Source organism: Purpureocillium lilacinum, assembly GCF_023168085.1.
Source record: "Purpureocillium lilacinum CBS 284.36 DNA, scaffold_1, whole genome shotgun sequence".
Lineage (NCBI taxonomy): Eukaryota > Fungi > Ascomycota > Sordariomycetes > Hypocreales > Ophiocordycipitaceae > Purpureocillium > Purpureocillium lilacinum.
In genome coordinates this window covers 1,451,666-1,478,107 of record NW_027072111.1, presented here as the reverse complement: position 1 = coordinate 1,478,107, position 26,442 = coordinate 1,451,666, and the positions used below count along the sequence as shown (strand labels likewise).

General features: G+C 59.7%; 11 protein-coding genes across 11 annotated transcripts; 4 read left to right on the top strand and 7 right to left on the bottom strand.

Moving 5' to 3' along the window:
- Window positions 1-263: 263 nt before the first annotated feature.
- On the bottom strand, window positions 264-2,793 carry PLICBS_000177 (uncharacterized protein; the record flags this gene model as incomplete). Its single annotated transcript, XM_018327318.2, has 2 exons — window positions 264-2,279; window positions 2,341-2,793. 2 exons carry the CDS (start codon window positions 2,791-2,793, stop codon window positions 264-266), a joined length of 2,469 nt encoding a protein of 822 aa, XP_018174014.2.
- Window positions 2,794-3,850: 1,057 nt separating this feature from the next.
- On the bottom strand, window positions 3,851-4,865 carry PLICBS_000176 (uncharacterized protein; the record flags this gene model as incomplete). Its single annotated transcript, XM_065599548.1, has 4 exons — window positions 3,851-4,039; window positions 4,097-4,564; window positions 4,643-4,782; window positions 4,853-4,865. The coding sequence occupies 4 exons, from the start codon at window positions 4,863-4,865 to the stop codon at window positions 3,851-3,853; spliced, it is 810 nt and encodes a 269-aa protein (XP_065455620.1).
- A 1,133-nt stretch (window positions 4,866-5,998) lies between these two features.
- PLICBS_000175 (uncharacterized protein) lies at window positions 5,999-7,358 on the bottom strand (the record flags this gene model as incomplete). The annotated part of the gene is made up of 5 exons (XM_065599547.1): window positions 5,999-6,229; window positions 6,295-6,399; window positions 6,459-6,979; window positions 7,032-7,194; window positions 7,248-7,358. The coding sequence occupies 5 exons, from the start codon at window positions 7,356-7,358 to the stop codon at window positions 5,999-6,001; spliced, it is 1,131 nt and encodes a 376-aa protein (XP_065455619.1).
- A 1,621-nt stretch (window positions 7,359-8,979) lies between these two features.
- On the top strand, window positions 8,980-10,356 carry PLICBS_000174 (type I transmembrane sorting receptor; the record flags this gene model as incomplete). Its single annotated transcript, XM_018327320.2, has 2 exons — window positions 8,980-9,745; window positions 9,857-10,356. 2 exons carry the CDS (start codon window positions 8,980-8,982, stop codon window positions 10,354-10,356), a joined length of 1,266 nt encoding a protein of 421 aa, XP_018174016.2.
- Window positions 10,357-11,071: 715 nt separating this feature from the next.
- PLICBS_000173 (uncharacterized protein) lies at window positions 11,072-12,061 on the top strand (the record flags this gene model as incomplete). The annotated part of the gene is made up of 1 exon (XM_065599546.1): window positions 11,072-12,061. One exon carries the CDS (start codon window positions 11,072-11,074, stop codon window positions 12,059-12,061), a length of 990 nt encoding a protein of 329 aa, XP_065455618.1.
- A 1,583-nt stretch (window positions 12,062-13,644) lies between these two features.
- Window positions 13,645-14,230, top strand: PLICBS_000172 (uncharacterized protein; the record flags this gene model as incomplete). Its single annotated transcript, XM_018327321.2, has 2 exons — window positions 13,645-13,728; window positions 13,802-14,230. 2 exons carry the CDS (start codon window positions 13,645-13,647, stop codon window positions 14,228-14,230), a joined length of 513 nt encoding a protein of 170 aa, XP_018174017.2.
- A 3,202-nt stretch (window positions 14,231-17,432) lies between these two features.
- PLICBS_000171 (uncharacterized protein) lies at window positions 17,433-18,313 on the top strand (the record flags this gene model as incomplete). The annotated part of the gene is made up of 3 exons (XM_065599545.1): window positions 17,433-17,639; window positions 17,702-17,931; window positions 18,070-18,313. The coding sequence occupies 3 exons, from the start codon at window positions 17,433-17,435 to the stop codon at window positions 18,311-18,313; spliced, it is 681 nt and encodes a 226-aa protein (XP_065455617.1).
- Window positions 18,314-18,666: 353 nt separating this feature from the next.
- PLICBS_000170 (uncharacterized protein) lies at window positions 18,667-20,684 on the bottom strand (the record flags this gene model as incomplete). The annotated part of the gene is made up of 2 exons (XM_018327323.2): window positions 18,667-20,120; window positions 20,174-20,684. The coding sequence occupies 2 exons, from the start codon at window positions 20,682-20,684 to the stop codon at window positions 18,667-18,669; spliced, it is 1,965 nt and encodes a 654-aa protein (XP_018174019.2).
- A 1,783-nt stretch (window positions 20,685-22,467) lies between these two features.
- Window positions 22,468-23,556, bottom strand: PLICBS_000169 (uncharacterized protein; the record flags this gene model as incomplete). The annotated part of the gene is made up of 1 exon (XM_065599544.1): window positions 22,468-23,556. The coding sequence occupies one exon, from the start codon at window positions 23,554-23,556 to the stop codon at window positions 22,468-22,470; it is 1,089 nt and encodes a 362-aa protein (XP_065455616.1).
- Window positions 23,557-23,660: 104 nt separating this feature from the next.
- PLICBS_000168 (uncharacterized protein) lies at window positions 23,661-24,394 on the bottom strand (the record flags this gene model as incomplete). The annotated part of the gene is made up of 4 exons (XM_065599543.1): window positions 23,661-23,884; window positions 23,940-23,992; window positions 24,045-24,243; window positions 24,298-24,394. The coding sequence occupies 4 exons, from the start codon at window positions 24,392-24,394 to the stop codon at window positions 23,661-23,663; spliced, it is 573 nt and encodes a 190-aa protein (XP_065455615.1).
- Window positions 24,395-25,262: 868 nt separating this feature from the next.
- Window positions 25,263-25,905, bottom strand: PLICBS_000167 (uncharacterized protein; the record flags this gene model as incomplete). The annotated part of the gene is made up of 3 exons (XM_018327325.2): window positions 25,263-25,292; window positions 25,352-25,663; window positions 25,729-25,905. The coding sequence occupies 3 exons, from the start codon at window positions 25,903-25,905 to the stop codon at window positions 25,263-25,265; spliced, it is 519 nt and encodes a 172-aa protein (XP_018174021.2).
- Between the last annotated feature and the right edge of the window lie 537 nt (window positions 25,906-26,442).

Here is a 26,442-nt window from a genome sequence, read left to right as displayed (position 1 = left end):
TGCTTCCACGTTTTACACTTGTACTATCACATCATATGGTGTGACTCGGTGCCACACAGATACACGCACCACTTGGCTACGCCTTCATCGACTCTGCCTCTCGCCCTCTATGCTCTCATGCATGCCCTTTTTGAGACGGTGCCAAACCCCCTTACAACTCCGACGCTTTGACTCGCTGCATTCACACGCCATCCGTACATGACAGACAAGACGACAAAAGGACAAGGGAAGGTGGAAGGGGAGGAAGAAAGAAGGAGAGTTCTTTAACCCCATTGCACGAGGACCTTCTTGCCCTTCTTGCCGCCCTTCTTGCCCTTGCCTCCCCCCGCGGTGTCGTCGCCGTCCTCCTCTGCGGCAGCGGGGGGCGTCGCCGCGCCTGAGCCGGAGCCGGAGCCGCCGCCGCCGCCCCACTGGAAGCCCGAGTCGGCGTGGCCGTAGTCGCGCCGGACGCCGCGGCCGGTCCCGTAGCCGAAGATGGTGGTCGTGGGCTTGGGGGCGGCGGGCAGCGCGGGGAAGGCCTCGCCGCCGGTGGCGCCGCGCGAGCCGGTTGCCGTGCGGAGGGGTCGAGATGAAGAGGAGGCAGAGGCGGGTTGAGACGAGGACCCGATCCACGAGGGGCGGGCGGCGGCTGAGCTTGAGGAAGACGAACCGCCGGCTGCGGAGGCCAGCGAGGGAAACGCAGCCGAAGAGGGCGCCCTGATGTTGGTCGGGGGTGCGGCCCAGCCTGGAGGCCCCCGCTGGGCGGTAACGGGTGCGGGCCCTCCCAGACGGGTGCTGTTCTTAAGCCTGAGCACCCTCGTGGAGTGTTGCTGGGAGGGGGCCGCGTTGGGGACGGCGGGGTTGGAGGACGAGGCAGTCGCCCAGCCGCTGGAGCTTGACGTCGCGCCGTGCATGCCGCTCAGACCCGGCAGGCTGGGGTAGTCCTCGTTGATGGCGCGCCAGTCCTGCCACGCCGTGCGCAGGTTGTCCGCCTTGGTCTTGTCCTCGAACAGGTCCGCCACCTCGCGCACCAGCGTGCCCAGGGCGTTGGACGACACGTCGGCGAAGAGCGTGAAGAAGGCGTCGATGAGCTGCGGCGCCGTGAGCCCGCCCTTGCGGTACGACGAGACGTGGTTCCGGAACTGGGCCACCTTGTTGGCGTCGTTGCCGAGGAGGTTGGCCGCGCGCTCGACCGCTGCGCTGTGGCGGACGAGACTGGCCCGCTCCTCTGGCGTCAGGTTGGACGTGTCGGTGATGCTGAGCGAACCCATCGCGTCGACGGCACGGGCCTGTGCGGCGTTGGGGGTCGCTGATCGCGGCGTCGAGGCGGCTTGCCGTGAGGAAGCAGCTGCCTGTGCGGGCGTCGGAGCCGAGAGCTGACCGCCAAACGTCCGGTTCGACACAGATTGAGCCGAGTGGATGGCCATCTGGCGCTGAAACGCAATCTCGTCCCGGCGCAACGGCTGCGCAGACGTCGGCGGGACCATGTCCTCGTTAGGGGCTCGCCCTCGACCGCCGCCCGTCCGTCCGTCTCTGCCTCTACCGCGACCTTCGCCGTCCCTCTGGCTCCTGCCGCCGCCGGCACCTCCTCGCCGTTCCTGCTGATATGATTGCCTTATATCAAAGGCAGAAATGTCCACGGTTCTGGCGTCTCTGCCAGCCGTCTTGCCGCCGTGCTCGCTCAGCTGGTGGGCCTGCAAGTCCAGATTAGACTCGAAGACGACAAACTTCTTCTCGAGGCACTCGGCGTTGGAGCACAGGTAGTGGTCCTTCTTGAAGTGCTCCTCCAGCGCGTTGTAGTCCCGGTAGTAGTGAGGCTGGCGCGAGTCGCGGCGGTCGCAGAGGAAGCAGCGCTCGTGCTTCATGCGGCAGTGCTCGTAGAGCTTGTCGTCGTCGTAGAAGCGCTCGCCGCAAAAGTGGCAGAGCGGATGGCCCTTGAAGCCCGTCTGGTCGGCGGCGCCGGGCTTGTCATCGCCGTGGCGCATGTGGTGTTCGAGCTCCTTGTCGGAGAAGAGCTCGTGCTCGTGGGTGAAGACCTTCTTGTTGCGCGTGCACAGGTCGCACATGCGCTTGCGGTGGGCCGACTTGACGTGCCGATGGAGGTCGGGCCAGCCGAGGCCGGCAAAGTCGCAGGACGGATCGGGGCAGTTGTACCGCAGGAGGAGGACCGTGTCGCCCACAATGTCCTCGTTGGTGTACTTGATGCCGATGTTGGTGTCGGTGGTGGTGATGTCCTTGTCCGAGTACTCCTCGAACCGCTTCTCGGCATCGTCGGTGAAGATGACGTACGGCGCCGGTGTCTGCGTTGCACGGCATGTCAGTGTGGAGGTCCTGTCACGGAGAAGGGGAGGGATGGCGTACCCGACAGTGGGCGCAGTCCTTGGTCTTGTATAATGCCCTCATGCGCAGCCCACAGATGTGGCAGGTCGTGTGGTTGCAGGGCGCAATGGAGTGATGGGCCACTGGGTTCGCGCAGATGAAGCACACTTCGGCGTCATCGTCATCGCCGGCCGTGCCGTTCGCCGTCGCGGCAGCTGCCTCGTTGATGGGCCGCTGTTGGCCGTCCGGCCCGGCGTCGTTCGCCGCATGTGCCCTCGCCGCAAGTGCCGCGACGTCCTGAGCGGCCGGGTTCTGGATTGAATCGGCACTGCCACCGCCGGCTCGCTGTCCAGCATTACCGTGACCGCCTCTGCCGCGTCGAGCGCCGCCGCTCTTGTTGCTTGCGCCTCCTCGGCCTCGTCCCCCGCGGTTGCGGCCTCTGGAGCCCTCACCGCCTCGGCCGGCGTTCGCAGGTGCGCCCTCGGGAGCCACCATGGCCGCGGATCGCAGTGCGTTGCCAGCGGCTGGAGTGGCCACTCTGACGGGGCTTCGTGAGCGCGGGATCTGGGTCGCTGATGCTCGTGGCAAGGTGCCGTTGGGTTGCTGCGCCGATGGCAGCGGGAGGTGCGATTGAATGCTCGCGATGTCTTGTGTCCGGGATGAGAGGGAGGGCGTGTTTCTGTCGTCTGTCGCTGATGACGTTCAGGGCTGTCGCTGCGCACGCTACCTAGCGTAGGGTTCAACGGTCGCTGGAGGCGGTTGAAATTTTTGGTGTCGCGGGGACGGAGGGAGGTTGAGGATCGGAGGGGATTGATTATGGAGGGGTAATGAGCTGGAGTTTCTGCTCAGCCAGAGGTAAATAATTACAGCGGGCGGTGCAGCACCTTTAGGTTCTTTAGCGGCTCGCTCAGCAGCTGCCCTCAGCCACTGGCATCAAGCACGGGGCGAGGCGAAAAAACGCCTGGCTTCTGGAAATGCAGGGTTCTGATGACTCAGCGAGCGCCGTCGACTTCGTCATTTCGCATCAACCGGCGGTTTTCTGAACTGCACTGCCCATCCCAGCTGGGGGAGAAAAGAGTCATCCGGCAAGGACCCCGTGGCAGTGGTTTTTCGGTCTGATCCCTGCTGTGCTCCTCCACACACGCGCTTGGATGGCAGGCCTCACCGCATCCATATTCTGCTTCGTCCGGCCCCGGACTAACACAGCAAGTGATCGTCCGCCACACAGCCCCCGGCAGACGGCCCGAGCCGGACAAGCACCATCGCCTCACTGCGCAAAGCTGCTTCAGATGCATCTGGTACTGTAGTGATCTTATGCATAAGACGTTAGGAGCCTCTCTCCCTTCTCCCCCTTCGACATAGTGAGCAAATGGAATCCACCGTCGCGACCAGCTGTCACGCACTCCCTCTCGCCTTGGCTAATGCTACCCGCCCATTTTGCCCAACAACCGTTCGCAAATTCAGTCAAGAAAGGATTGGAAAATCAACCTAGTTACTCCCCTTTGCGCCGGAACCGCACAAGGTGGTTAGTTCGCTCCGTGTCTGAAACCATTCACTCCTCGCCGACCGGGTAGAGGTGGTGCCCTATTTCCTTGTTCATGCGAAACATGTCCACCCTGGCCTGCTTGAACACGGCCTGCATCTTGTCGTCGCATCGAATCTGGCGCTTGTCCTTGGGGTCCTGCAGGTCGTTGGCCTTGATGTGTTCCCACAGCTTCTTGACCACCTGCGGGCGCGAGAGCTGCGTCGGCTCGTTAACACCCGTTATGCTTGACCTTGACCAAACGGGGTGGCCTACCTGGGTCTCGCCGCAGAGCTCAGACAGGGTCGCGCTGAGGATAAAGGGCTTCTGGAAGCCACCGCCGCCCTTGCGCTTGGGGGCAGAGTCCGCGCTGCCGTCGACCTCGCTGTCGTCGTCCTCGCCGACCTTCTTGGCGCTCTTCTTCCGGGGTGCCTTCTTCTTCTTGACCACCTTGGTGCGGTCGCCACCGCCGCGAGTCGAGCGCGCTCGTGCGAGGCTGTTTTCCTGCGCTTGCAGGGCCGCAGCGAGGCGCGCGTCGGCATCCTCCGAGGGCGTTGACCGCTTCGCCTTCTTCTTGGCCGGCTCGGGAGAGGCAGAGGGGTCCGTCTCGGCAGAGTCGGAGACGCCGTTGGCGGCGGGCCTCTTATTCGGGGACGGGTCCGGCACAGACGAGGCGGGGGCGTCGTTTACGTTGGCGCCAGACACGGCATCGAAGCGGGCCTCGATGAGTCGCTTGATGGCATCCTGCAGTAGTGGCTGACTGTTAGCTTTTCACGGCACGGAGAACGGCGCGAGACGGTCACATCACGTGGGCGATCGCACCTTTTGGTCGGTCAGGTCGCGTCCGCCGAGGGAGGCCTCGAGACCCTGGCGGACCTTTTTTCGCGAGATGGTCTCGAGGTCGGCGGTGGCGAGGATACCGTCGATGATCTCGGTGAAGCGCGCAAGCTCGTCGGGCGAGACTGCGACGCGCGGGAATGAGCCTCTGCGGTCAAGGGGTCAAAGCATTTGGGGGAGGAGAGAGAAGCTCACGTGGCGCGCTCATGGTGGCGTGGGATGCAGTGCGGCGATGGGATCTGCAGTGTCGGACACGAGGCGACAGGTAACAATTCGCGACGGCGAAGGCGGTGCAGCAGCGCGCGAGGTGCTGGTGACGAGGAGCCGAGCGGGTTGCGAGGAAGACGCCTCACAGCATAGCCGGCAGCAGGCTGGCGCGATGTCAGGCTCCGAGATGCAGTCTGTGCGACGCGAGGACTGTGCGACGGGGTGGTGGGAAGGGGCCTTTCCAGTGCCGGTGTCGGTGACGGTGGAGGCGTACGTGTACGTGGAGGCGTCAAAGCTAGATGCTGCCAACGGCGGGCGTGGTCGCAAGCGTTGTCGTGTCCGCTACCGCGCCGCAGAGCGTCCCTTGGGCGATTGACCGACGGGTGCTGATCGAGGGGACCGGGCTGGCAGGACACGCAAAGGCAGCGTGGCTGGATGGCGCGAGTCGAGGAAACGAGGCGTGTGCGTGACAGGGTGGAGATGCGGCAGGCGGGACGGCACGAGCCTGCAGAAGCGCGGCCACGATGACAGCTGCCGGGCAGGAGAAAAAAGAGGCGACGCCGACGCGGGGTGACGTGCCGGAACGAAGGAGACGAGGCTCGCGGGCGAGGGCCAGAGCCGATGTAATGGGATGGGTCGGCGCGGCGGCGGATGGGGGGGTTCGGTTGGGCTGATGTCCGGCGGTTGGAGTTGGAGATGCAGGGCGGAGATGGCGGGAAACATGGGACCTTGTGATGCCGGGCCGGCCTTGGGTCATGTCATGTGTGGCTGGAGCCCTGGCGAGAGGCTGAAGCGCTGCCGCCGCGTGTGGCCGTGTGGGGGTTGCGGCGGTCCTGGGCACTACCTATCTAGGTCGCAAGGCGCCTGAGCCACACTGCTCTAGGGACCTGTGGCGGCGGCGGCCAATCACGGGCCTGAATTGGCCAACAGCCGGCCGGGAGGAAGCAGCCAGCCAGGCCAGGAAGAGCCTCATCGGGCAAGCGTCCCGCGTCACGTGCCCGCGGACGGAAGGAATCGAGGCATCCAAACCAGTCTCACGATGGCTTCATTTTCCTACTTGTGCACACATGCCATTGTTTGATTCGCACGCCCATCATCATCGTCATCACATGAAGCTCGCGAGCGGCCCGCTCCTCACGCCCGCAGATACTCGCACACGCGCTCCGACCACCGCGCCGCCCCCTTGTACACCCACGTCCCCGGCGCGTTGCCCGCCTTGAGCCCGTCCACCGCGTCCGCCAGCTCGCCGCCCAGCCCTTCCTCCTTGATCTGCCGCAACGGGTACAAGTACGTCTTGAACGAGAAGAGCAGCGCCTGCGTCCGTGGCAGCCTCGTGAGCGTCTGCAGCTCGACGCGATAGTACGACTGCCAGCAAGAGTCAGGTCAGTTGACAGTGCCAAAGTGATGAAGCAGGGTTCAGGTAAACCGACCTCGTCTATGTTGATATCCGCGTCTTGCGCCATCTCCTCTGCCTCCTCGCTCGTCATGTGATTGCCGCTGCTATTGTACAGCTCGCCGTGCGTTTGGATCGCCCACTACCACCCCTTACCGTCAGCAACGCGCAAATCTCGCATCCCGGACGTGCCGCACTTACATTGAGTCGCTTCACGCTCTTGCCGACCTGCATCTTGGCAAAGAAGCGCTCCATGCTGGCGCCAATCTTCTCGTACGATGGCACCGGCGCGTGGATGTCCTTGAGCAGCTTGCCCACCTTGGCCGACGGGTCAAAGCCCGAGGGGAAGCAGCAGACAAAGGCAAACGACTTGTGGCCCTCGGGTGTCTCGTGCAGCAGAAACATGTCCTCCTCGACCGTCTCTCCCAACACGCGCAGGGCAGTCGCCTCGTCCTCGGGCGGCGCCGTCGGCCACGCCTTGCCCGTCACATGGTTGGTGAAGTGCTTCCCGTCGTTGGACAGCCCAAACATGGACGGGAACCGCGTCGGAAGGTACTCGCTCATCAGGAACGTGTACAGTTCACTCACCGCCGCGACACCGCCGGGTAGGCAGCCGTGGACGCCGCTCCCGTGCTTCTCGATGAGGTGCCGTCTGTGCTTGACCCTGTCCAGATAGTCTCTGTCGACCGTGATGAGGTCCGATGCATTGTCTGCCTGCAGCCCTGCAGCCCGTTTCAGCAAGGCGACATAGACACCACCCGTTGAACAGCATACCCATGGTAATGTGGTAGACGCGCTTGAAGTGCCTGAACTGCTTCGGCTCAACGGCTCTCCAGTCAAAGTCGTGGAGTGGTTCTATCACAACTTGAGGCGCTGGCTCTTCCTTTTCCGCGACTTGTCCATTATCGGAGCGGCCATTGGTTCGGCCGCCACGCAGCTTGACATAGCAGTCAGAATCATCTTATCTGTTCGAGTGCTGGTGCGACGAACCAATTTGTATATGCATCCGAGAAGGAGCAAGCTGATCGCTCCCGCGACGGCGGTCGACGACAAGCCGAACGGGATCGCGCCCGCAAACCCGACGGCGCTGGATGCAGGCATTTTGCAGCGAAACAAATGAAGATGGCAATGAAGACAGAAACGAATGAGAACCCGTCCAAGTATGAGAGTGTCTGGCATCACGTCGGCAAACCCGCCAAGCCGCCATCGCGCTCCGATGCCGCTATGGCCATGCTAGTCACGAGCCCCTCACGGCGCGGTACGGCGATTCACAGCCAAGCAAGCCAAGTAACGCGCCGGCAGAGAAGTAGGGCGCCAGTGCTGTACTGCCGTCGGGGCCGTGGCCCATCTTTTCCCCCCAACGCGTTCACTCCGGGCGCCGTGGTGGTGGTGATACCCCACATTCGTCGGCGTTCGGAATCGCTGGATCGGGCATTTAGAGGGAGAAGGGCTTCGCCAGAGGGCGCAGGCGAGCCCACCGGACATGGCGCCAGGGCGCGGGCGCGGGCGCGCACCCACGGATCTGAGCCCCGGATGGATCACGATAGCCGGGTGAGACTGTGATTGGGCGATGCGACTCTCCAAGCCTGGAGGGGGCGATGATTTGCAGATAACGAACTCGTGCTGTACAGTAAGTACGTGTGTTATTGTCATGAGTTGGGATAGGTGCTGTTGGGCGGCAAGGCACGACAGTCTGGGGAATCTCCATGCGGGGAAGCAGCTCTGGCGATGCCCGCGGTGGGGGAACGGACGGACCCTTCCCAGAGCTTCTGGAGATTAACATCCTCTCAGGAGATAATTGTTGACATGCTCGTGGATGGGAATACAAGGTAAGAACTTCAGGCGCAACGGAACCCAAGGGCATCGCTCCTCAACGAGCGCGAGAACATCGTGTCGCCCCCGTAAAGGGCGACGTCCACGATAAATATCCCAATCTCGAACTATGCAGTCTTCGGGAAAGAGCCTTAAAGATGGGCCTCGCGTACCGCGCATCGCATCGCCGCCGGCCTCGTTCAGTATCGTTCCGAGTATCACCGAGAATTGCGCGGCAGACCTATACAAATGCCAATTATTCATGATGGCTTCGCGACATAAGGACGACTCATTCAGCTCGTCCGGGGCTCAGTAGTTTGTATAGCCACGCCGATATAAGACTCTGATCAGTACGAGCTGCATGGCGTGATTCAGACTTTCCGTTAAAGAGCCGCCGATACCTGCCTCTGCCAAGAACGGGCTTAATGCATGCTGGGGCATCTGTTCCTCAAGTACTACCGCCCGTCGGGTATCGATAGTGCTTTTAATAACTGCGTGTACCCCATTAGAGGCGGACGCGAAAGTTTGTCCATCTATACCTAGGTTCAGCTGGCCTCAGAGGAGGGTTGGTTTGTATGCGCGCTGCTCCTGCAATGGGCCGGACTTGATGATGCTGATGTGTGACCTCAACTTTCCGTTCCCAAGATTCCATGGACGGCGGCGCAAATCCGCGACCAAACTCTTCACATGGCCAATATTTACCATCGCCATTACCCCAGCATGTTCCAAACCAACAAGCCATTAGCCCTTGGGATCGCCAAAGTCACTCGGAGGCATACTTCAACGGGCGCCACGTCGACGGCGACGACTGGACTGGACGCAGGATACCCACCACGGGGTGGAGGCAAATTTTCTTGGTTTCATGTATCCCGAACTGGAGAGGGATTGTTGTCGTCTGAACTGAGACGACATGCGGTCCTCAGGCGTGGCCGTCGCTCTCCTGGTCCTTGCGTCGACTGGGCATGGCCGTCATGGCCAGGTACAGGATGACGAGGCAGCACCTGACGCAGTGATCTTTTCCATGCCCGTCGAAGCCAACGAGCAACTTCAGCGCAGCGGCCCAACGGAACTTGCTCTTACGTATCTCAAGTACGGGACCCCAATACCGCCGGAGCTGGACGAGCTTGTCGGGGAGCGCTTGGACACTGCCTCCAACAGACAACGCAAGCGGTGGCCTCCCCCGTCTGCGCCCCTGTCCTCGCAGCTTGGATTCCGGGGACGGGAATACCTCATCGAGGCGCAACTCGGCACCCCTGCGCAGCGACTGAATCTGCTTCTAGACACCGGATCCAGCGACTTCTGGGTCTTCAGCACCAACACGCCCGCCCGCGCCGCCGGACGACGCACGAGGTACGACCCGTCCAAGAGTATGACCGCGCACAAGTCCGACGGCTACACATGGGCCGTCACGTACGGGATCGGTTCCGCGGTGGGCGGCATCGTGTACTGGGACTCTGTCACGGTTGGGCGAGTCACGGTCCTGAGACACCCTGTTGAGTCCGTGCAGGTTTTGACTCCAAAGGTCGAGCTCGCCATGAGTGCGTCCGGCGTTCTCGGGCTTGGTTTCGATAAGCAGAACAAGGTGCGGCCGAGGCGTAGACGGACCTGGTTCTCCAAAGCGAAGCGCAACTTCAAGGAGCCGCTGTTTACCACGCGTCTTGTTAGAGACGAGTCCAGTTCGTTCGCCTCTCTGGCCCGTTTCCCGTTTCCTCGGTGCAACAGCTCGTCGGGCGAACACTCATTACCTTGGCGAGACCTACAGAAGTAAACAGGCTGACTTTGAATAGAAGGCACGTGCGACTTTGGATACATCGACGCGTCCAAGTACAAGGGCAACATCACCTACACGCCCGTGCTCGGCAACACTGGTCTCTGGAGCTGGTCGGCCAGCGGCTACCGGGTAGGACAGAGCCCATTCCAAGTGCAGGACATCCGCGGCGTGGCCGACACGGGTTCGAGCCTGGTGCTGCTGCCGCGAAGCATCGTAGAGGACTACTGGGCTCGAGTGGCGGGCGCAAAGTACAATCGGGCCGCGGGAGGGTATACATTTCCGTGCAGCGCGACGCTGCCCGACTTTACATTCGGGGTCAAGGACCAGATGTTCACGATCTCGGGGAGTGACATGCATGTGCGAAATGCGCGGAACGGTAGCAGTTCGGCGATGTGCTTTGGTCTGATACAGAGCAACGGCGGCGGGTTGACGGTCTGGGGTAACCCTGCGCTCCAGGCGGCGTTCGTTGTCTGGGATGTTGGGCGAATGCGCCTGGGGTGGGCGCAGCCTGCTTAAGACTCGGTTTAAGTCGGTTAGCATGTCTTCGGTGGCTGGATATTTGTCTTCATCGTACTTTGTACAAAGCATTGTGAAAGCTGCACAGGTGTACGAAGATTGGCGAAGACGTCACAACTCGAGCGGCTCGTAATTCGTTCTGTCGCAGGGGCATGTTGTCGCGTGTAAGTGAAAATCTGGTGAGTTCTCCTCGGATGGGCAGCTTCGTATTCTTCGCGTGGCAAGCTAGTCCGCCTTGGTCGTAGCTGTCTGCCTCACTGCAACTTGCAAGCCTTCGTTTCAAGTGCCATCACAAATGCAGCCGCCAAGCGTCAGCAGTGACTCACGCACCAATTCCATCAACGAGGCTGAATTGACAGACAGTTTTCAGATCGACAGGCGACAAGCTCGCGTCGTCAGGGACTCCCGTGGCTTTCCTAGTATCTCTTCGGATTGGGGAGACTGAAAGGATCGCGCACCCGGGATACGGAGTCAGCGACTTTAGCCTCTGGTGACACTTCAAGACCATCACCCTGCCGCAAAACGTCAGCGCTTTCTCCCAAGACCCATCAGCGACCAGCGCATCTTTGACGCCGACGAAACGCCATTGCTCTGCCAGAACGACAACGGTACCCTTTCGTCTCACGAGGCGCGGCGAGACGGCTCAGGCACCCGAGACGACGGGGCAAGTTTAGAAGGATCAGAAGCTCTTACTGGGCGTGCTCTCGGTGTGACCATGTCGGCTCAAATGCAAGATACACGCTCAGGGACCGTCGGTCCAAAGCGGCGCGTGGCCTACATCCGCACAGTCATTGACAAAGACACCGACTACAACGAGACAGACTGGTGCAACCTGCGCACATGGCTGCGCTTCTGGGTCGGCAAGGAGGCTCGCCCGCACCCGTTTAGCGAAGAGGCAAAGATGAGATGCGGCGTGAATACGACGGACATTCGGCATCATTATATCCTGGCTTATCGGAATGCGGCGGACGAGTTCGTGCTGGACTGGCTCATTGGCTGCTCAACAAAGGGCAGCTTCCGGCTCAGGCGACGCGACTTTACCGTCTACCTGTCACAGGCGCAGGCGAGCGACCCGGCGAAGAAGGAGCTGCTTCAACGGCTGCAGAGCGAGTCCGTTTCCGTCCACATCGTGCCTTTGGATAAATCACGAGAAACACTATCGCAGGATGAACCCGATGCATGCGAAGAGGCTTTACTCTCCGCGAGCGACTACCTCCTCGAAACATACCTCTCACGCGCGCAACGCATCTCCCCCTTCCACAGCCTGTGGCGCGACTCGCTACGACACGGCCACCGGGAGGCGTCCAACGCCGCCGAGAGGAGCAAAGAGTACTCTGAAGGGGGCCGGCTGCGCGTGCACATGGGCGGGTATTCGTCGAGCTCGTGCTCGTACCCGCCTCCCAAGACCGATGCCTGGCGGCGCGCCCACGACGAGGCGTGGCGCAACTACGCGTGTCCGTCGTGCGGCAAGCGCTGCAAGAGGAGCAAGGGGTGTCGGACGACGGGCGAGTGGTGGACGGCGGGCAGGTCGGAGGCGGCGCGGCGATGGGGCGAGGACGTGGACACGTCGGCGCCGCGACCGCCCGAGTTTGAGAAAGAGTGGAGGGACCTGAGCGTCGAGGACGTCCTGGCGCGGTACGGGAAGGGATGGGGGTCGCGCGTCGGCTGGAAGTGGCAGTCAGTCGATACCTTTTCGGGGGAATGAGGGTCAATAGGGGCTGGGGCGAGCATCTGAGATGAGGGAAGCGATGAAAGGGCGTGCACGTGGACTTCTCAAGCGGGCGGGAGCATTCTCGTTTGAAGCGCCATGTAATAGATAATACGATAATTACGCTCATGCTACTAGCGGGGCTTGTGCTCGTCTCTAAATTGGCGATCCGCAACTCAATATCATTGGAGCCAATCTCGAATCGCCTGGTGGTTACGCGTCGGGATGGGACGGCCAAGGCCGCCATGGAGTTGTTAACTTGCTAGGTTGGACGCTTCTTTCGGGCTAAACAACGCTCTTCAGGCTTGGGAAGGCCGTTCTAAATACAGTCCTTTGGGCCATGGCCCACAACGTTTAGACAGATCATACGTTGATGCCACATGCAGTGTTGAACCGACGTTGTGGTTCCCGTTGCCCGACGATGCAGGCTATATTCATTCACAACATGAACGAATGGAAGCGTAGCAAAGTCCACGGATGACCGGACAAAGCCCGAAGTATGAACAGAAAAGCAACTACCATGACTGAGGGCAGGCATAGCTGTCCCTTGTCCACGGGGACATTGCTCAACATCGCTCCGATGGTGTAAGTAAACACATGTGGTGGTGCGCAGCCAATGAAGATGCAGCGTATCGACAATCCCCCCTTCTCCTATTCCCGGCTATGCACATGTGGACTATATAGCTAAAATCTTAATCTCAAGAGCGGCCGCTATGTGTCCGATGTCGAGCTCAAGCAACGGCGTTCAATTCTAGACGTGGATTCTTATCCCTGGAGCGGGCCAGTGGGTCCTCGAGCGGAACGGGCTTGCCGCTCTCTCTGCCCACGGCCGCCGAGAGGCACCGGCATCAAATTATAAAGTTTCGGGGAATGCAATGACACCGGGAGGGCCCAGTTTACGGCGAATCAGCTCATTGCGCATCACCCAGGGCCATATCCACCTGCCAACGCGGCCTCTTGCGATGGATGGCCAGATGGCCACAGAGCCTCACACGACCGGAGCCCCTGACGCGTGGGCCAAGACGCTGCTGGGAAAGGGAGCTAAGCTGCAGCTCAGCAGAGATGTACCCAGCGCTCGCCGGGACGCATCATCAAGACGGCAGGCGACTCTGGATGGCACAAGACTCAACCCACGGCTCTCGCAAGGCGGCGGACTACGTTTACGCTTTCTGACAACCTCACTTGGCGAACCGAGATGCATCCATACGACGTGACGAATGTTGCTGCGGTGCCTCTTTGCTCCACAGCATACCGCCCTGCTTTTATCGCCGGGAGCGTACGTCGGGGGCCCAGATATCTACTTTGCTGGATTGGATAGCCCAGGTCAGCCCACACTGTCGTGAAGCTCTCTTGCTCCCGCTGGACGCGGAAGTGGATGGCGGCTTCCCTCTCATTGCACCCCGACGAGGTCAGGCCACGTCCAGTCCGGTCATAAGAAGTCACCGCTTCCCATCTCCCTTGCTTCCACTTTTCAACTCCATACCTACCTGGTTCGACAATCACTCTTTGCACCTCGCTCGCTCACCGACCAACTGTTCATCGCTCGACATCTCAACGTCAACCTACACCGCTCGTTTACAATGAAGTCGTCTCTCGTCGCCTACGCCCTCACCCTCGTCGGCTTCGCCGCCGCTCGTGACTATGAGGGCATGCCCAAGTGCTGTGTACGCCTCGACTGAAAGATGCTCTGTTGCAAATCCAGTGTATTCTTGCTGACGTTCCGCTCGTATCGGACAGTGGCCCGGCCTGGACGAGTGCGTTCCCAAGGCTCCCTGCAAGGGCTTCGACGACAAGGTCTGCATGTGCGGACCGGCGGCCCAAGCAGCCTTGACGAAGTGCATGACGGATGCCATGATGAAGGGCACCTGGACGTGTTCGGGAGCGGAGCTCGGTGAGATGGCCGGCGCCACCTCTTCCTGCGCTACCCTCACTGCCGCTGCTCCGACCACGCAGGCCCCGACCACCAAGGCCAGCACCGTCGCGCCCGCCGTTACCACGACGACACCCGCGCCGTCCTCGGCTGCCGCCCCTACGAACGCGAGCTCGGGCTTCAAGACGTCGACGGCGACCGGCACCGCCTCTCCTTCGGCCATCACTGCTGGCGCCAATGCCGGCCCTGCTGTTGGTGCTGTTGCGGCTGTCATGGCCGCCGCCATGGCCTTCTAAGTGTGCCCCTGGTCAACCCCGACCTTTATTGCAGTCGAGCTGCCTCTGCTGTTATTGAACATCGGTGAAGGAGGATCGCACTGCCAAGCGATGCCACGGCTGCGGGCCTTGTGCTCCTACAGGCAATTCTGACCGGGCTTCCATGTGGGCTGGGGAGCGTCTTGACTACGGGCATGATGGGAACTATGTATAAGGTTTCGCGTCACACAATTGGAGGTTTTATTCTTCACCTTCCTTTCTACAAGCCCAGCTTGCGTTTGCTTAGACCTAGAAAGCGACAATATAATGCCTAAAGTACCGTGGAGATTTGCCAGAGCATCGTAGAGTTGCAAATTACCAAGTCTGTGAGATGGACGTCGGGGAGTTTGGCTCAACCTCTACAGCGGAATCATGACGAAGCGTGCAGCTTCGCGTCTGGTCTAGGTTGACGTCAACCATGCTAAATTGGAGCGCCATCTTCATGTACTGGTTTGCCCCCAAGCACGTTGTCTAATACTCGGGTACGAGGGAATGCGATGACCCTTCGTGCATTCCACGGAACTGGCTTTCCTCTTGCGAGAATGACCTGAGGCAGCCATGTTCACAGAGAGTACTGAGCTTAAATAGCGGCCGTTGCATGAAATGATTCAGGGGTTCGCTGTCAAGGCAACAGCCTATTCCACTGAACACAATTCGGCTGGCCTTATAGCATTAAGTGCCTATCCACTCACATTTCCTGTCACGTCGAAGATGGAGCGCCGCCGGACATAGTCCGAGGCGAACGGCAAGGGGAGCAAGATCGAACAACGACCATTCATCTCTACACATGTATAGAGTAGCCAAACATGTAGCATGCGATTGATAGCGTAGCCTTTATACAAAACTCTGCTAAGCTCTGCTAGGCGTCTAACGTGTATCGTCGTATGAGCCGACTGCGTGTGCAGTTAAAGACCCGAACATCTCACTGTCTCGACGAGCTACGACCACCCCCACGGCTCTGGGAGGCTGATCCGTTTTTGGCCTTCTTTGCTGCCTCCTCCGCTTTTTCCTTGTCGCGCCTCTCCTGGTTCTCCTGGCGCTTCTGCTTAGCTGCCTCGGCTGCCTTGTTCATGCGCTCTTCCTCCTCTGCAGTAGGCTTTCTGATGCTGCCGCGGTTGTCTGCCATGATGTCGTCTTGCACTAGACGTTTGAAGAACTTGGCTGGATGGGCGAGAAGGTATTGGACACGATACTCGCTTTAGCGTTGATGGATTTATTGATGGGTGTAGAGATAATTCGATGAGGATGATGATGTTGCTCGGTAGGCTCTGCAGAGTACGCTGACCGTCGGCGGCGACAGGTTCGAGATATATAGACTCGATGTCTACAAGACGTCGCCATTGCTTGCCAGTGAAGCTCATGGTGCACCTGACGGGTATGTTTGCGGTGTTTCCTATTTCCACGCTCGATTGCCGCGCCCGACGACGAGTTCCTGTCGGAGTCCCTTAGCAGACTGGAAAGTACAAAGGACAGGAGCGGCGCAAACATCAAACCGCTGGCCCCCTGACGACGAATACTGGATCGACATCTAGCAAGCCGCGCCCATGGGAGAGCCAAACTCGCATGACCTTCCGACAAGATCTCCAATGCAGCTTGCTCATGGAAGACCGCATGGGAAAATGTTTGGCGTTTGCATACGTACTCCTGTAGGCGCGTCCCATAACAAACAGCTGCGCAACATGAACATGGCCAAAACGCTTTATGGTGATCGTCTGCCCTTTAGTTGGTATGATTCCATGCATCCGCTTTCAGTTAGGTTTGCCGTTCTGGAGGCTTGCTCAGCAAGCTCTGTGTCAGCCACCTGCTCGTTGTTCTGCGTGTGCTCATTCGCAAAGGCGCACGGAGAAGCAACATGATACCACATCCTGGCCACGAGGGACTGTCAAAGGGTGCTTCGATAAGGCGGGCTAGAAAAATCACACCGTCGACACAGTCTAAGGCCAGAGGCCAATGTACCCATTCTACGCCTGACCTCTTGCTTACGTCTTCGTACACTGGTAATGAAAGGCATCTGCGGATACCGCCAAAAGATGGCGTACCGTCAACGAAGAGATACCCCGGGTGAATCTCCACCAGACAATACATCGCGACTGTCGCAGTCCGTTGAGACCCGAGAAGTAAGTTGGTAGCCGCCGTGAAGCATCGCCCCGCAGAGTAGTTATACCCTGTCAGTCTCTTCTCGTGCCGCCTGCCGTGACGGTTAAGCGCCCACGTCCCATCTTACGTCGCCCAAGCCGTGCCTCAACCTCCTATGCCTCACCCCGCCCGGAGAACGCATGCCCACCCACCAATCGGACAGACCACACACACCGCATGAGCATCAAACAGGTGAGGCTGAACTTGTGCAATATGCCCTTTTGGCCAGGATCTTACTCTTTCTCCTCCTCTTCGTCTGCCGTTGTGTCCTCTTATCATGAGAGTGAACAAAAGACGAGGCCCGCTCGCTGCCCGGCAGAGATGTTGAACAAGCCATTCGTCGACGCACCGCGCGAAACAGGCCACGCCCGAGCCGGTCCTTCTGCGCAACCCAACAACGTTCCGTACTTTGAACGACGGCCCCCGCCAAACCAGACCTCAGGCCCCAATGCAGTTGCGATACCCGCCCCCCGCTCCGCCGTCGCTCCGGGTCGAGCACCGCCTGTGTCACCCGACGGCGTGGTCGAGAACGATGCTGCAGCACCACCAACACGACGCTCATCCGTCCAGTCGGTGCAACTGCCACCTCCCCCAGCGAGAATCATCAATAAACTGCAAATAAGACCACATTCGATCAGACGGCAGTCGCTGCCTCGTCACCGTGTCTTTCCCAAGCCTCCGCACCCGGCATGGGAGCCGCCACCGCCGCCATCAGTGCCATCAGAGAAGAAGCATTCCGGACCGGACACGCAGCTCGACAGCCTGCACATCAAGTCGCACCCTAACCCCGAGCAGCGCATCCTCAGGATCGTCAGCGAGTTGCACCGACCCTACGGACGGGCCAAGCCCGGCGCTGACCCCGTGGACGTGCACCGCGCGGTCCCTCCCACTTCACGCCTGAAGTTCCATGAGATTCGTAAACAAGACCCCGTCCAGTGAGAAGAAGCATTCTCCTTTTAACCCGTTTTCCTGTGTACCATTGCTGCGAAGGGGGAAAGGGACTTATCTCGCTGCACTGTGAAAGTCAAGTTGTTGCAACGGCTCATTCATGTTTATCGATGCGTATAGGCTGCTCTTCTTCAGGGCGTTCAACGGCCGGCCCGTCGTCTACGGCAGACCCGTCAAGTTCAACAGATGCTGGACGAGCCGCGAGTTTGCGCACGAGCTGGAGGCGCACTACTACCATCGGTGGTGGTTCTTTCGCGCTGTGAAGCCGACGCGCATCAAGTTTGTGTACTTTGTCGCCATCGGCACCGTCAGTGATCCAAGCAGCTCCAACACAAACCACATCGAAGGACTAATGCAATCGCAAAACAGGAAACAAGGGGGAGCCATTCAACAATATGGGCTCGCTACCGAGACATCATCCAATACGAAGGCTCCCGCACGCTGCGCTACTTCACCTACGTCCTCCAAAGCGCCCGCACCGAAAAGGAAAACTACGACTCCACGCTGACGCACAACCTGCTCCGCCTCCGCGACGACATGAACGGCGAAACCTGCGAAAAGTACATCCTCGTTGAGATTATAGAGCACATAGCCGCCCAGTAAGCACGACTGTCTTCTTTCCCCTTCCCTTCGCTTCCCTTCGCACCCAACCTACCATACATACCACGTTGCGAAGTAGCTACGCTGTGTGTGTGCAGTATCAAATGCTGAGACGAGGAGCCGTTCCCCAAGCGCAGGGTAGTGCTGGGGTACATCGTAGCTACCATTGCCTTGAGCATCGCCGCGGCGGTCGTTTATGGGTACTTTCGGGAGGACTGGGCGGGCTCGTTTTCGCTTGGTGCGCTGGTTGCTGCCTGGGTCACGCTGGTGCTGGGCACGTTCGCTGCGTGGGAGTATTTGGGGCTTGAGAAGCTTCTAGATGACGAGATTGAGAGCCGCACTGGCATCTGGAGGTATGACGAGCCGTCGGGTAGGTTATGAGAGGTCTGCAGGCTTTCTCCCAGCCTGCCCCGTCGCTGGGTAGGCCGCTTCCGAATATGTGCGAGATGGGACATGCTCACAGTTCACATCGACTTACACTGAACGCTGTCAGCGGATGAATGACGACCGAGCACACGCTTCATCAATGCACAGATCATTATCTTTTGAGTAGGTACAAGGATCGCAGTCATGTCTACCTGACCGCAAGTCGTCAATGGCCCCGTTTCCACCCGGAGCTCGAGATCCTCCCAACGCCACCCGATGCACCAAACGCCACGCAGTAAGCAAGTTGACAAACAAATCGACAAGCAGACAATGAATGATCAGAAAGATTCGTAGTGAGGACGAGCCACCTACGCGGCGCCCATCTCAATGTGCTTTCCTTTGACGCTCTTCCACTCCACCAGGACCGCACCCGTAATGGCCGCAGCCGCAGTCGCCGCGCTCACAAGGAAGCAGTTGGACAAGGCGCTGTTGAACGCGTGCACCACGCCATCGAGATACTCGGCCGCAATGATGTCCCGGATCTTGGTCGCTCCCGCATCCAGAACGACACCTGGGTCCACCTGGGGCGCGTACTCCATCACAAAGGCAGTGAGCCTGTTCGAAAAGACCGTCTGCCCTGCCGTCACAAAGAGCGCGCCGCCGAGTGACTGAGCGAAGATGATGATGGCCGTACCGGTGGGCACGTCGGCAATGTCGAGCACCACTTGCACAGCCGTGAGAGGCTGCTGCATGCCAATCCCGACACCTGCGCCGGCGATGATCTGGAAGCCGATCCAGGCGGCAGCGGACGACTCCTTGTTCAGTGTAGACATCAGGCCGTACCCAATTGGCATAAGGATGGCAGCGCCGATGATGAATGGCGTATAGTATCCCCAGGACGTGACAATGATGCCAGATCCGACGGTGAAAAGCACCACGCTGAGCAGCATGGGAATGTTCATGACGCCTGATGACACGGCCGAGGCGCCCTTGACCGCCTGAAACCAGATGGGTAAGAAGTACATACTCAGCAGAAAGCACGCGCCGATGAAGAATTCGAATATGGCCGACGACCACACCGTCCTCTTTTTGATGATTCGCGGCGGCACGGTGGCATTCTCCTGCATCTTGTACTGCACGTAGAGGAACACGAGCACGAGGACGACGCACAGCATGAGCAGCGACGTGACGCGCGAATTGTCCCACGCGTACGTGTGTCCTCCCCAGTGCAGGGCGAGCAGCAAGCAGATGATGGCGGGCATGAAACAGATGGTGCCGATGGGATCGAGCTGCCAGAGGATCTGCTTCCAGGTGCGAGGTTCCTTTTTGCGCTGGGGGTCGTGGAAGAACACTGAGATGACTGCGACCGATACGGCACCGACGGGCAAGTTGATGTAGAAGCACCAGCGCCAGGATAGCCGGTCGGTGAAGACGCCGCCCAGGAGGGGCCCGGCGACCGACGAGATACCCCACATGCTCCCGATGAGACCGCTGTAGAGGGGTCGCTTTTCGAGAGGCACAGTGTAGGCGAGGATGGTGAGGGCGCCAGCAAAGATGCCCGCGGATCCGACTCCTGCGACAGCTCGCCCGATGATGAGTGTCATGCTGTTTGGTGCCAGGGCACAGATTAGGCTGCCTCCTTCGAAAAGGCCAATGACAGACAAGAATACCCATTTGATGCTCCAAAAGGTATAAAACTTGCCAAAGAAGAGTTGGAACGATGATCCCGTGAGCATGTAAGCCGATCCATACCATCCCACGTCGTTGAGGCTGTGGAACTCGTCGGTGATGCGCGGAATGGCCGTAGCAATGATGGAGTTGTCTACGAAACTGGGGTGAGCAAGATGCATGCTTCATGGGCAAATGACGACATACCGAGGGCCATGAGAAACACGGAAAAGCAGAGCGCCGTGATGATGAGCGCCAGCTTGAGGCCCGTGGCGTACTCTTGCCCGTCCTCACGCTTGCCTGGCTGGTTGGCAATGTCGCCGCTGTCGCCGTTGACGAGCCCCAGCATCTCTTTGCTCTCCGTCGTCAGGGAAGGTGGCTCGCCGGGACGGACCGCATCGTATGGTACCGTGCCCAGTATTATGCTGGTGCGTATCTGGCTGTTCCTCATGCTGTTTCGCACGCTGGACCTGGCGGCGGCGCGCTCAGGGAACTTGAGGCTCGCAATGGTGCTGGGCGTGGCCGTCATCGTGGGAGCATGGGACTCGTCATCGGACAGCCAGGTCTTGATGCTATGGGCCATGTAGTGCGTCTCGCGGTCGTCCAAGAAGTAGCGCGACGACATGGCCATGGAGGTGGAGAGCGAATCCTTGGGCAGGTGCACGCTGAGACGGGCCAGCTCTGCCTCGGTCAGGGCCCTTCTCTTGGAGGGATCCATGGCAGCGGGCTCAGAGTGGTTGTTGGTCTCCGGCATCGAACTGAGATGCAAGATTCAAGCCTGGCAGATCCATCACACGGTGCCATGTGGTCGTGTCCCGACACTGCGGTTATATATATGAGGCGGCACTGGGGGACTCGCACCAGCCGGCTGGGCTACGTCAGCCTCCGAGTCGAGATGGTGCGGGTCCGGAGGACGTCGTCGGTGGGCTTCCGCCGCGACAAGGTGACGAGCTGCGAACGAGCGAGTCCGAGCCATGGCCTGCAGGGATGGCGACTGCCAACGGCCATGTGGCAAGCGCATCGAACTCGGCAGGGATCGCAGTGGACGGGGCAAGGTGGGCTGTCCTAGGGCCGGATGCGGGAGTCCAGATGGATGGCGGAGGCGAAGCCATGGGTTACACCACGAGACGCTCCTCGTTCTCGCTGCCGATCTGGGAGCGAGTTGGCTCTGCAGTTGCCTGCCGGCCCGGACGCACGTGGAAGTCTTGCTGAGCATGGCCCATTGACCGGTGTCAAACCATCTCGTCCCTTGGCCCTCGGGACTTGACACTTGCTCCGCCAAGGCGGCGATGATGAATCCACCGCGCCATGGCTACGGAGCTGGCGACGCCCAGGAGCAGTCGAGCAGCATCGCGCAAGCGGGCCAAGCGCGCCCACGCCGGAGTCCGTAGAGGTCGGGTTCGCTCTCAGCGACACGGGCGCGCCACATGGGGAGCTGGGCCAGTCAGACGGGTGGGGACGTCCATGCATGAGGCGGGAGATGCACGGCGGATGCAAGAGAGCGCTGGCGGATGTTACCCCGTCGTCTTTCGCACCTCGCACCTTCGCACCTTCTGCCTCGCGTCTTCGCTCTTTCCCCATCGCGGGGCGAGAGCTGCGCGCTGCCGCCCACACACACACTGAAAGCACGTGACCCGACTTACACCGTCAAGAGTCAAGAGCCCAAGAACTCAACCCCAGCAGAAACGCTTCCATGTAATCGAACACACAAAAAAAAGCTCTGAGAGCACATTCCTCAGATTCTTCGTTATTGACTGTATCACGGACGCAAAAAATTAATCGACCATTTTCTGGCGAGCCTGTCCAGGAAGCAAGTCTGCCAGCAGAGGTGCGGCAGTGTGGCACCCCTGGCTAGGCAGGCCGTCGAGCAACGGAGATGCACAAACGCCAACGCGGAGCCACTCCGGCACCAAGGCATCGCCCTTGCCAGTCCGTAATAGCTCGAATGGCCCGGCATTTGTAGCTGCGTGTTTGCGAGAGCATATCGATCCCAACGTCATTTTCCAAATCTCTTCCTCTCCGGTTGGTGACCTGATGAAGTGTGTCGACGTCACCCAAATATCGACGATTCGACACGCAGTATATCCAGATCAGGTTATGAGGCCCCATAGCTGTCCCATGAGGCCCCGATAAGAAGAACACAGTTCCAGCGTCCACAACATCTCCGATGCATCGACGGCCTCGATGCTGCCCAATGGGATCGCGACCATTCTCCCACAGCTAGGCTCGCAACTTCGCCAGGGTCAAGATTTTACAAAAGGTACCAATACACGTGTATTACCATCCTACGAAGCCCAGTGTCTGCGCTTCCTCTGCCACCTAGCCACAGGCCGGCCAGCAACCACATAAAAGTGTCCCTTTCAACGTGATGATTGATCCATGCTGGCTCCCCGACCGCCACAAAATCTGCTTGCCAGTCTAGTCCCTACAAGTGCCACGGATGCAAAACGGAGTAACAGTTCAACCCCCCACGGCCTTCGTTGTGCGAATACACGCCATGCTCAACCGTCATTCTCCTTGCTGTCTCCGAACGGCGTCAGGCGCACGCTCGAGCTGCATCGCTGCCGCTCATCCTCATTTTCCATTGCGACCCCAGATGCTGGTGTAAAGTTGCGAATGCGCTTCGGACCCTCCTTCAGCGTCGTCGCGAGTGCGTTGTCGAGAGTCGCGTCGCCAGGAGCCATCTTCAAGCAGCTCACGTCTGGCCCTTGAGAAGGAGCGCAAATAGTATCAGGGCATACCCGACCTTGCGGGCTATTCGATTGCGACGACACCGTGCAAACAGGCATACCACCTCCCGCCGGGATGAACAGTTGCTGTGAGACCCGCCGCATGTCAACGTGGTCCTGTGCCGAAGCCATGGACATATCCGAAGGTGAGTGGGCCCTGGCATGGTTTCGATTCTCTTTACGCGACTTGACCTCCATTGCAGGTTCCAAGGAAGCCTGCCCTTGTAGCTGGAAGTGCATCGGCATTGGTTGGTTGAGCAGTGAGTTGGTAAGGGAACTGGCCAGGTCCGCAGGAATCACAGAGCTGTTCGAAAGCATGGGAAAGGGCACCGCTGCATACTCACTCAGCAGTTGGCATAGCTCTTCCCTGTCGTTCCACGTACCTTCATTCTCAAAGCTTCCGAGGCCGCTCGTCGTTGGCGTATTCGTGGGTACCCGAAGATGACCAGAGCCGTCCTCCTCCCGTGCGGCAGCAAAGTTGGCTGGCACGACCGACTGTCCCGACTGATCCCCGACGCTCCTAGGCGTGTAATCGGGCATGCTGATGTCGGTGCTCACCCTTCGGTTGTTCTGCCGCTGCGCTGCACCCTCGCTGTCCCACGGCGGGACACCCTGGCCGTTGGCCACCAGCCACTCGAAGTAGGCGTTCTTGTTCGACAACGGATCAACCAAGTCTCCATCTGTACGCTCCACCAGACTTGGAAAACTCGTAGCGTTCTGCGCCCCGACCCGTGCCAGAGGCTGAGGCACCGTGGCTCGCCGCGAGGGTGCCGGTACGCCACCTCGAGGCAGGCCAATCCGCCGCCGCGGGGAATGCGCGTGTGAGTCCGCATCGCCTGAGGGATACGACGGGACTGGCATCGACGACGTAAAAGGCACTCGCTGCCACAGAGAGGCGTTGGGCCACGCGATGCAAGCTGCTTCCAGCAAGTCTGCGTCGACTTGTTAGAAAACAAAGCTGCAATTTACTCCGCGGCATACACACCTAGAGGAGCGTGCTGGAAGGAAAACATGACAACGTTCTTGACCCGCTCCATGGGGAGCGACAGCGAGTCTCGCGGGAACCCCTCGCTGAGGATGAGTTTGATTCGACCGACGTCATCAGCTGGGCTCCAATGGCTCTGCTGGAGCAGCTCTCGTCGGAATAGCGGGAATCGCAGTGGCTCTAGCTTTCCAGTCTTTTCGACATCTAAGAGTAATCTCAGCTCCGCCTTCTAGAAGAGGACTGCGGTGTGACTGACTACAAGTGTGGGCAATGACGTGCGGCGAGCAATAATCTCGGTTCAGCGTCGTGGATCTGCTCGCGTCAGCCCTCCCATATCATACCTAGGTCCTCATGCCATACGAACGCTAGCAGCCGCCCGTCAATGTACAGTCTTGCCTCAAATTTGACGGCCTCGCTGAACTCGCTGTAGGCCCTCGTGAATTGGCTCACAACGGGCGTGGACCAGGAATGGATCGAGACCTGGAAGTTCGATCCGGCGGGGAGGCTGGGGATGAAGCAGCAGACCGTCGGAAGGCCCAAAGATCCATGGGTTTGGGCGAACTCTGCACGTCATCAGCGACAGCCAAGATCGAGACATGTGGCTGCCCACCACGTACCTGCGTCGTGCACGACATGGCAAGTCACCTTGAACTCTTTGATGGGGATCTTGCAGTCCGTCGGGAACAGCAAAATGTCCCAGTCCTGGTACCGCATAGTGACGGGGGCTGTTGGCGACTGCAGTGCGCAAATATATGGCTGCGAGTCCCAACGTTGGAGTAGTAATCGTTGTGGTGTTGATCATTCAAGCACCGTGTCTTGACATGAGTGCGTCCTTAGGTGACTGGCGAAGGATCGTCCCAGGTTCTGTGGTTCGTTGCCGTCCGCCGAAACTAAGTGAAGCGATCTGGTCAGGGGCATTCATGCCGACAACGCACAGCAGGAGAGAGCGGTCTGCCTTCGGGCCGAGTATCTTGGGACGACGAAGACGCGAGGATAGGTATAGAAGTTGCGGCTTGTGGAATACCGACCGCAATGCTCGACAGGTCAGGTCAGGGTTGCCCCAGGACTGGTTCCGGACGAACCGCAGGCAAGTCGTACCATCGAGAAATCTAGGGAGCTCCTCAGGTCAAGCAGGTGGTCTGGTTATTCCAGGGAGAGATTGACCGGGCTTCGCGGCTGGGACCTTGAGCAAACGACGCAGCTAGCCCCGAGATTAAGCAATCGTCCGTCATCGAGCGGGGGCGTTTAGAGACGCTCCTTCCGGGTGTCAAGGAGATTGGTAGAGCCAAACAAGAAAACTTAGGCGACAGCGAGCAAGTGCAGGCGCTGACATGGCACGTCAATGGCCACCGGCCGCAGACGTCGACATCACAGAGCAAAGTCGGTGACAAGAATCAAGTCGGTCAAGAAGGTAAGGACAGAGGAAATTGCAAGCATAGGTAGGTAGTACACCAGGCACATCATGGCCTCGTCAGCCGCCCTAGACCGCACCTGCTCATCAGGTTGAACCATGGCCCGCAGCACACTTTGTTGAGTATTGCTGTATTCCGCATCTAATTTATGTACAAACGCCGTCCGTCGATCAAGGGTCCTCGTCTCCGGCCATTCGCGCCTGCAGAAAGGGTCAGCATGTACAGTTCGCCGTGCAGGCGTGAAGAGCAGACCACCTACCCTTACGGCCCCAGGACCACCCAGCTCCCGCTCCAGTCCTCCCTCGAACTCTCTCGGGTACGAGGGCTTGTCAGGGTAGTTCATGTACACGACGCTAGAGACACCCAGGAAGACGGCGATGAAAGTGCCGACCATGATGAGGCCCGGGCCCGTGGTCGTCCAGGTGTACTCCCACGGGGAGAAGATTCCGAGGACGTCGTTGTCTTCGTGAACAGGTTCACCAAAGTTGCGTCGCTCTTGCGGGTCCCACCAGGTGGCATAGGGGTCGCGGAATTGGCGCTTGATGCGAGGGGGGTTGATGTAGCCGCCGTTCTGTACTCGCGGTGTCAGTACCCATCCATCCTTCACCCGACTCCGACCATGCAATTGCCACTGACCATGCCGGGGTCTTCCGCCTCGCTGAGCACCGGACGGTCGGGGTACTTCTCATCGAGAGTCTTCTTGTCGGTGTAGGATGCCGGCGTGAAGGCCCGTCGCTGGGCGACCGGCAGGCGTCGTGCGGCAGCGAACCCGGTGCGCAGGGCCGACGCCCGCGCAATTCGTTGAGGGAGCATCTGCGAGGCAATTGTCAGTGACCGGGCCCGCAAGTGGTCGCGCGAGGCGGCAGCTTTGCGAAGCCGACTTACCGGGGGCGGTTCGCGATGTGTGGCGCCCAATTGCTCGGTGACGATGGCGGCCTTTTTGAGTCGAGCCGGGCCTTGCTGCGACGAGGTTGTGGTGATGGCGGCTTCCGGCACTAAGAAAATGGGTGCCTGAGGCATCCACTACAAAACATGCCTCTCCCCTCCAAGGCCGCCCACCCCAGCCCGAAGCTCCAGCAGCAGGCGCGACTCGAGAGCAAAAGCAAGGTACGTACCTCTGCTCCTCCGCGTAACGCCCCCCCATGTCACCTGCTCCCTTTCCATCAATTTCTCTCCGTCTCAAAAGTTTTGCTGACGACACGGATTTCTTGCACAAAAACCGCCGCCGGCCACGCCACGGGCCTCTGATCATGTGCAGATTTTGTATGAATATTTGCTGAAGCGCTACGATTCCATAGACCCTAATTTCTGCCCTGCCAATGTTCGCCCCGTCGAGATCTCGCCCTCTGC